At 39.2% G+C, this 9,660-nt stretch overlaps 1 protein-coding gene across 1 annotated transcript in view; it reads left to right on the top strand.

Annotated features, from left to right (window-relative positions):
• LOC133965338 (TGF-beta receptor type-2-like) overlaps positions 1-4,280 on the top strand; it is a 28,515-nt gene extending 24,235 nt beyond the window's left edge. Inside the window, exons 9-10 of the mRNA XM_062399830.1 lie at positions 1,829-1,956; positions 3,108-4,280. Of these exons, the coding sequence (XP_062255814.1) occupies positions 1,829-1,956; positions 3,108-3,368 (389 nt within the window). The 3' untranslated portion in view covers positions 3,369-4,280. The remainder of the gene's footprint in view (positions 1-1,828; positions 1,957-3,107) is intronic.
• Positions 4,281-9,660: the final 5,380 nt, after the last annotated feature.

Raw genomic sequence — 9,660 nt, forward strand, 5'->3', positions numbered from 1 at the left:
TTCGTCGGCAGGTGGAGTTTACCCTTGTATTAGATATGAAGATTTTGGATGTCCAAGGACATCCCTGAAGTGCTTTTACTGAAACCAACTTAATAGAATAATGAACACTTGAACACACATCAGCATTTTAAGAACTGTCAGAAACCATAGTTGACAAATATTGAACGAACAAGTAACTTTTTATTAGTTAGTTATGTCCCATACATTAACATGGGGGAAGCATGGTTTATGACCCATACTGCAGCCAGCCCCCGGGGAGCAATTAAAAGATTTTGGCCTTGGGAGATGTCATGTCGTGTATCTTTATATACAGTCTTTGGTTGCTACCAAAGTTGTTATAGGCAAGTCTCACTAGTCTGCAGATATATATTGTAACGTCCGACCTTCAGAGACGACAGGGAACTTCTCACCTTATTTGTAACTTTATTAAAGCCAAACGAACATGTCACTCTTCTTCTTCATAACTCCAACACACCTAACATCAGCACTTTTTTCTTCACTCTAACGTCATTCACCCCTGACCCGCTAACAAACCAGCCAATGAGACCCTCCCATCCCACAACCCCACAGCCATTGGTCTAGAACTGTCACATGCACCACCCTGACCTGTTCACTGACAATAAGGACATTTCAGTAATTATTTAAAACAGTGTACCTAGCTGAACATAAGTCATAACAACCACGTGGCAGTCAAACAGAACATAAACCTAACTACCAGTCCGTTACAATATTTTTGTAATGCCCCAGGCAGTTATTTCAGGCTAACAAGACCAAAGCCCTATTTAAATAAATAGGGTGAGAGCTGTAACTGTACTTTCAGTGGTCATGGGAAATAAAAACTGGATATATATAATCATGAGTCCATTTTTTTAAAAGCTTATTTTTCCCTTAAAAAGGTTTAAAATGCTTTTTCACAAGGATCTCTGGCGTCAGTGCAACAACACGGTTAGGATGACTGATTTGACAAAACAATTGATATGGGTTTTTAGTTTTTGGTGTAGTTATTTTTTATACAGTTCATTAGGTAACATAGTCACACAGATCTGCAGCTACATACAAAATATAATATTCTTTTCTTTATTTTCAGACTGTTTCAGCTCCTATTTCCACAATCAAAAATATATTTTTTTCATTCTATCTTTTTTTTTTTTATTGTTTTTTTACTTTGCAGCAAGTAGTGTCTCCTTTCACAGCAACTGTGAGATCCTGAGATTCTTGTCTTTGGGGCTGGAGACTGACTGCAGCTGTTGTGAGTTCAGCTTCATGATATCTGGACCCGTTCCCAGAACTTTGTTTTTCATTTTTTATGGTTTCAACGTTATTCACTCTTTTTTGTCTGCCAGTGCCTTAACTGCATCAGCTGGTCTTAAGACTGTCGATAGAGAGGATTCATACCAAACCAAATGCAAAAAAAAAGCAGAATGTGAGTTGTTCTCTATAGTCTGATGTTGTGAGTACTTGCTTTTTAGCAGAAGCTGATTGGTTGTTTTTATAAATAATCAACATACAAGTCCCAAATTGAGCATTTTCCTTCCCATGGAGACTTTTATTTCCCTTTGTTAGCATTATAGGTGCCAGTTTACTAAGCTGGCAGCTTGAGTGAAAACCAGCTCCGTGGTTTGTGGTGGAATGACCTCATTCAAGGATGCGTTTACACGATCTAATCACATTAACTCCACAAGCCACCTGTTTCACTCTCTTCCTGTCATAAACTGAATATGTCCACTTGATAAGTGAACATGTTAAAATTGTTGTAAATGACAAGAAGAGAATGTGTTGTTCTTCACTTGAGACTGAGCTAATGATTTGCTTGTGTTTGTGTTTGCAGCGGTGAAAGACTATGAGCCTGCGTATGGCTCTAAAGTACGAGAGCACCCCTGTGTGGAGAGCATGAAGGACAACGTGCTGAGAGACAGAGGACGACCTGAGATCCCCGACAGCTGGCTCAGGCATCAGGTCAGATATACTTCTCAATATGTTTATACACATAGGCACGTATTTATTATGTTATTCATGATACAAATTACATTGAAGATGGTATTTTTCTATTCAGGGGCTCAGCCTAATTTCATGGGACCAGTAACATCTGTGTATTTCTTGTAAAAAGGGCTGCTGTGAAAATAGTACACGCGAAAAAAAAAAAAAAGAGTTAATGTTTGATTAAAATACATGTTAAAAATCTTTGTATTACTTGTGCAGTGCTTGTTCGTTACCTACCTGTGTTGAATGGGCTGTTTGCTTGTCCTGTGGTGATCGTGCCCCTTATTCGTGATCGACGACGATCACTCACGTTCATGAGGGCCAGTCACCACTGCTACAGAGCAATGGTCACCTGTTTATTCAAAAGTTTTTAATATTGAAAGTATTGCGTGTCCCATCAGACCAAATTCAACATTGCACTTCCAATACAAATGCCACATGTGAGGCCAATAAGATAAATGGTTCTTGAGATCAGCCACTCACAGACAGACAGGCTTAGAGTTGTTGAATTAGTAGAGAGATATATTGCGTGTATTCAGAGGTTGAGTGATTAGACCACATGTTTGGAAGAATGTTCAGGACTTTTTTTCCTAATTGAAGCTGCATGAAGCTGTGTTGCGCCTCGTGGGTGGGGCCACACACTATTGGCTTTTTCAGACCTAATCAAGTCTGTATGACAAAAATGTGTGAGCAAAAAGGTGCGTCTGGTTTCACCCAGAGTCTGAGAACATTGTTTCTGTCAAACTGACAATTTTAATTACCACAATTCCATCTCTAGCTCACCAGCTAGTTGCGCAATTGTTCTTGTTTATCAGACTCTTAAGTTTGAAACAGCTGCCTGCTGTTGCTGGAAACTAGATTAGGTCATCATCAAAAAATTAAACTATACTATCAAAGACATGTTAAAAGAGACAAAAAAGTAAAAACTGTTAACAAAATCTATGATGATTTGGGTGCAAGCTATTTGAAATTGTACTCGGGTTCAGCCTGGTTGCTTCTTATGACGATGCTTTCAGTGGCAGTTTTAACCTATGGCTGAGTTTTCAGGTGGCCTGCTTACCGACCCTCTCCATAGCAGGTCAGCACCATATGAACCTGTTATTTCATCTATCTTCCTGTCATTGCAGGGTGTGGCTGTGATTTGCGCCACAATAAACGAATGCTGGGACCACGACCCCGAGGCCCGACTCACAGCGCATTGCGTCGCCGAACGCATCTCCATAATGGAGGACGAGATTGACAAACTTTCCAGCCGCAGCTCCTCAGCGGAGAAGATCCCGGAGGAGCTGAAGATCCCTGTAGAGCTGGAGATTCCGGAGAAAGAGGTGAAAATCACAGAAATACAGAACATCATCGCTATGGACTGCTCCGTAACAGACGAGAAGTGAGCAGTGGTTTGTGGAGATTTTTTAACAAAGGCACTACTGCGATGAGATCTCTCAAAAGTGATATTCAGGAGCTGAGCTCTTGTAGGACTTGGAGACAGGATGAGTCGAGCCTCAGTCTCATATCTGATTCTAACCCAGCAAAGATAAACCCTGGGTGATGCTTTCGGACTTCACCGTTCCTAAACTGTAACAACTCACCTTAATCAGCCGAAAAAGCTGAAGAGCCAAAAAGCGAGAGCTAACTGGAAGCTTCCAAAGATGTGCAGAGCATGGATACAGTGTTTCTACCAAGGTGCCTCTCTGAGTTGAAAGGTCACTTTCTGTTTGAGAAATGAACAGGGCAATAAGTAGTAAACCAAAGACATTTAATATGCACTTTACCATTTGATACTCATGCATTATACATTTTTGATTTTGATATCTCTGTTACTCGGACATGTTGGAGTTATGAAAATGTTTGCCTTAAAGTGCCTTTGTGTGTGTGTGTGTGTCTGACTTTGAGCCAAAAACTTGGCAGCGATGTCGCCTTAACACTAACAATGCTGTGGACTCCATCCGCTAAGCAGGAATGTGTGTTTGTGTGTGTTTGTGTGTGTAAAACAAAGTTGCCTTTACACAGCTATACTTAAACCTTGTTTGACAAATAAAACAAGCAATGTACATAGTGACAATAACTGTAAATAAGAGATGATTCAGCCAAAAGGGAAAGTAATCCTTCTATTTGTCTTTGAATGCAGAGATTTAAAAAACAAATTAATAGAGATGTATTTTCTAAAACATTTTGTATGTTTTCTGTTTATAGCAACATGAACCTTAGGAGTGTGCCAAAGATCTTTTACACTTCCTTACATACAGTATGTCACATGTAAAATATTGTAAACTCTATTGAATAAAGATATTTCTGCATACTGAGATTTTGTTGGATTCTTTTGTTAATTACACAAGATACAAGTACAGTGTTATGGCTATATCCAATTATTACTCTTTCGAACGCTTAAAATTATGTCTTTATGGTCGAATAAATGGAGCAATCCCAAAATGATATTGTCTCTTTCACCTTCATATATACTGTCTGCAGCTGTTTTCAGACATGCAGTAAACTCAGGAGATCCTCCAGACCTTCTCCTAAGGGTCCGCATCTGTGAGTGCAAATGTCCGACTGGGATCCACCGGACTTTCTGCAGACAGTCACTGAGCATTAAGTCTGCACCAAATACAGAGGAGCTGATTTCAGAACACAGCAGGAGATCCACCGCACGATTCACCACGAGCGAGTGGGTGTGTTGATGTTTCTAACATTTGACAGATGGTAAATATGGATGATAAATGGTTCAGGATGAAAAAGATCAGCCACACACGTAAGAAACCCTGAGGAAGATGTCAAGAGAGCTTTTGGCAAAACCATCTACACGGGTGTCGATGTGTTGTAAACAAAAACAAGTGATTCCCGCAGCAGAAGTCATTTGTTGCATCCTGGCTTTGTCCGCTGCTCCAGCACTCACCTGAACGCTCCAGGGTTTTCTGTGTTGTTGTGAACGTGTCTGATCAGAGAAGCAGATAAGCCATTGTATTGCACAGACAGAATGAATATTGCTGGAGAGCTGCCCTCAGATATACTGTAAGTTTGTGTGTGAATCTGTGAATGCCTCCTGTACTGTAAAGTTCTGGTCAATACGACTGCAAAGACCTATATTAATACTTTAATTTAAAAATTGTTACTGACTCAGTCAATCTGATGTTGAGCTGGAAGTAAAACAGTCAGGGGATTTTTAAGATCCAAAATGAAAAGCCAGACAATGGTGGGATTTTAAAGACGTCAATAAAGAATTTAATTGAGGAAGCAAGTGCAATTCAGCCAGGACTGGCGGGAAATTCGGTGTTTGTCAGAAGTCTGGCTGATGAAAGCAAACTGCTGCCCAAGGTAAACACTGAAATACAGTTGGCAAGTAAATATTAAAACTGATTATACAGAGTGCATGACTCCTTTATTTACACACTAATCCAAACTAATCCAAAAAATGACATCTAATGACGCGCTCATCACAACATCCAAACTCACACACGTCACGATTACAAAGTGAGTTTGGTCATATGATCTTAACTTATCTGATACCTACTTTGTAGTAATTATATGGTTGCGGTTGAAATCTTCCCACATTTTCAAATTCTTATCATCAGATCTGTAAAAGGTAGGTTGCTTGAAATATCTATGACCCCTTATATTGAAACTAGCTCTGAACCAAATGCTCAACTCCTCGTTTTAAAAATGATCAAAAAAGAGTAAGAGGTGATAGATTTTCTAGGTTTTAAGAACAAACGTTTCCCTGTAGGAAACATATCTGCTCCTGTTTAAAGTTAAAGCGCACAATAATATCAGTGAAATAGTGAACCACTGATTTCAAGCCAGATTTCTTTTGGTCAAAAGCACAGTCACTTTCCCCTGCCTCATATAATAATAATAACTAGGGCTACGTTGTAGTACTAACGGGCCCGAGCACAGGCAATTTTAAGCTGGTTGCGGTTGGTGGAGAGAGCGATCAATGACCAAGGGCAAGTCTCTTCGTTGCAAGCGTTTCGCGCACTGCGGCAAGGATAAACTTTCATTTCCTTTGTTGTCACGCGATGTCGATCCTTGCCTGCTAGGTGCTCATTACGGTCCACACTATCAAATGCAGATCACGCGATGACAATTTTATGTAAATCGAATGATATTTGTAAAACACAGCTTACTTTCTGTTGTTAGTAGCTGGCGCCATCACTATTATTACCTATAGACCAATATATCTGTTCAAGTAGGGGCTCTGATGTAGCGTGAGCAATTTTGTGTCAATTGGACAATGCTACAACAACAGGTCACACTATGACACTGAGGAAATATTGACACATAGAGCTGTTCAGGCTTGTTGTCTGATCATGAGACAGTTTGGCGGTGTTAGGACTATACACACTGGAGCTATGATAACATTGTCTCCTTTGGCAAAAATCTAACTTTGATGCCACGCCATGGTCACACCGTGTGATGAAATCATATTTACCCAAGTAGTTTAGATCTCCATCTTGTTGAGATGACTTTCCCAGAAGTTGAAGTTGATTTGATAAAAGCCCTATGACGAGTTTGTCAAAGTAAATATGGAAAATGGCCAATATGGACACTAAAGTCAAAATGGCGGGCTGCCGGTTACTTTTTTCAAATGCATCTCTGACCTTTTTTGTTTGTCTAGTCATGATACACCCGGACTACGACTTTTGTGAAGATCGGTGAAGGCTAACTGAGCGGCTTTTCCTAACATGGCGCTGTTGAGGTATTTTTCCACGCCCATTTCAAATTACTCCAGAATACAATAACTTTCAGGGGTTTTGAATTCCCTACAAACTTCCTTCGAAATAACCCTAACCCTCCCAACGGAGGTGCTCGGGCCCTAATAATAACTTGATTAGTATAACACTTATCTAAACTAGGTAACAAAGTGCTTCACACAAAATACATGGCAAAATGTAGAATGTATTATAACAAAAGGTACTCAGTTCAGTTCAATCAAAGAGATATCAGGAACATCCCATTTGAACTCTGTAAGACTGGTTGTAGCCTTTAATTGTACTTTGGCTTCATCAGGTGTTTCAGCCTTTTAATCGCAAAAAAGTTAAAATTCAAACTTGAGGGTACGCGGAGGCTGAAGGTGATTCCGACGTGCTAATGGCTTGTATGGCAGTGCTATGAAAAACATTTGTGTCCCGCTCAGTAGATCAGACTTCATTACCACTATGCCTTTTTTAAGCTAAACTAAAATCCTACTATCATAGGCAGCAGAGTCAGAGGCTGTCATATTTGAAAAACTACATGATGATTCCCTAGGAGTAAGCCCATGAACATTTTCATCAGACTGCTGCAAACTGTTTCTCCTTCTTTCACCTGACCTCAACCACACAGAGCTTTAAAATAAAGTTTTATTTCTTACCACTGACAGATTCCTCCATCATTGCTAGTGTGCCGACAACTGACTGGGCGGTGCACTTCCTATGGCAATCCTACAGAGGCCAATCTGAACAAATAAATAGAATAGGATGCAGGGAAAGGGAAAAAATAGGCCGAAAAAAGGAGGAGGAAGAGACTGAAAGAGACTGGAATGGGGAGGTTAAGAAAGCAGAGGAATGAGTTTGACAAAAATAAAGGAAAGATCACAGAGCAGTGCAGACTGCAGGTCAAACAGCAGTGCAGAGCTTCCTGCTCCTCCGTGATCTGCAGTGGTAGTTTCAACTCCTGCCTAGTTTATTACACAGGTTGAGCAAATCAAGCAGGAAATTCCACCAATAATTATTAGAAACAATGTAATTGTAAAATATAACATTAGAATTTATGTTATTATTTTACAATTTGCATTTGCTGTTATCCCACATAAGTTTAACCTTCAAAATCTGTCCAAACACTAAACAAATAGTAAATCAGTGATACTATCAGTTACTGTGTTAAGTTATTCTCACACAGAGCCTAAGCATGGAGATATCAGCTATTTCAGCATACTTTATTATTTGTTGAATTGTGTGTTGGATAGGGCCTTCACTTAAACATCCTAAAGACTGCCGGCTAATGGGTAATATTAGCTAACACAGCTAACGCGATCATAGCTAATGCTAATGTGGCTAACGCTAAATAGCAGCAATCAATGCATAGTTCACTCTTTAATCAAACAATGTGAGACAACAAAACATTACAATGAGGTAAAACTGTGATTCTCTGTTAATCACAGTTAAATAAGGCTCCACCACAGATAAATGATTTCCTCACAATGTTTGACTGAATTTACCGTCTGTTGACTGTCAAATGGCGACATTCTTCTTCTCTCCAAGAAAGATGATGTAACATGAAAAGGTTCTTGAAAGAACAAAAAGGAGTTAGGTGTGTTATGAATAACCCTTCTATTGAATTCAGTTTCCAAAAGAACAATACGCAGCTAAAATAGAGGTTCCTTAGCGGGAAAATGTTCCCCAGAGCACTCAAAGGGGCTCCAGGGCACTTGTGAAGAGCCAGTTTTTCTTAGAGTTTAGTTTAATTACATGTTTCTTCTTTATTTTACTCTGTGAAATATTAAATATCTCCAGGAGCAATTTCTGTGATACAAAATAATACAAATATAACAACTAGCAAAAAGCAGATGACAGATAAGAGATGATTGACATAATTCACACACATTGTGTGTTAAGGTTAAGGTTACTTTATTTGTACCCATAGGTAGATTTGTTTTGCAGCAATAAAAAGAGAAGGCATCGATCCAAAACAGAACAAAATTATAAACATACAGACAGAACGTAACACCAAAAAAACCATGACAAATTGTGCTCAAATGCATTGCCATCAATAAAAAAACAGATAGGGACAAAAGTACAAATTTACCTATAACCCGTTCGAGTGAACAATTGCATATGGAACAAATATATTTATATAGTATAATATTTCTGCAGCGTTTTGCTTTACCCCTTTGAGCTGTAAACCTTTGACCAGAGGGTAGAAGTTGAAATTCCCCATGTAGAGGATGCAAGTCATCATTGGTAATGGAGCTGGCCATCCCCTGTAACTGTCTGGTGTACAGGGACTCTAGGCTCATATGAGGCTCCTCTGACCATTTCACTATCTGACTCAGTCTGTTTCTGTCCTTTAAAGACAGGGTACCAAACCATGACACCAAAGAAAACGATAAAACAGACTTAATAAAAGCATGATAAAATAGTGGCAGCATGTTTTTTATCAATATTGAAATAGTATTTTTTCCTTAAACAGTACAAACGCTGCACTGTTTGCTTCAAAGTTCAGTTTGGAGTTAACAATAGTCCAAAGGGATTTATACGATTCCACACATTCAACAGCTTGACCTTTAATAAAAGTGTCTTTGTGTTTTCTTAAATCGATGACCATATCCTTGTTTTTGGAGATGTTAAGTTGGAGGAATGACTCCTCCACCACTAAACTAAGCTCTCAACGACAGCTGTTTTCATTTGCTTGAAGCAGACTCACGGTCTCAGAGTCATGTGCATTCTTTAAAATGATCCTATCTTTAAAAGAGCTCTGACACATCTTTGTATGACGGATAAAAAAAAAAAAACTAGAGAGCACACACCCTTGTGGTGAGCTAGTGGAATGGCAATCTTTATCTGATAAAAATCAGATAAACCTGAAAATCTAAAATCCAGTCCACAAGATTAAAATTTAGATCTAAATCTTCTACGGGTACAAATATGAGGTTGAATTGTGTTAGAGGCAGATGCGAATTTGATAAATAAAAGCCGAGCATGACGGCAA

This window comes from Platichthys flesus, chromosome 11 (assembly GCF_949316205.1).
Source record: "Platichthys flesus chromosome 11, fPlaFle2.1, whole genome shotgun sequence".
NCBI classification, from domain to species: Eukaryota; Metazoa; Chordata; class Actinopteri; order Pleuronectiformes; family Pleuronectidae; genus Platichthys; species Platichthys flesus.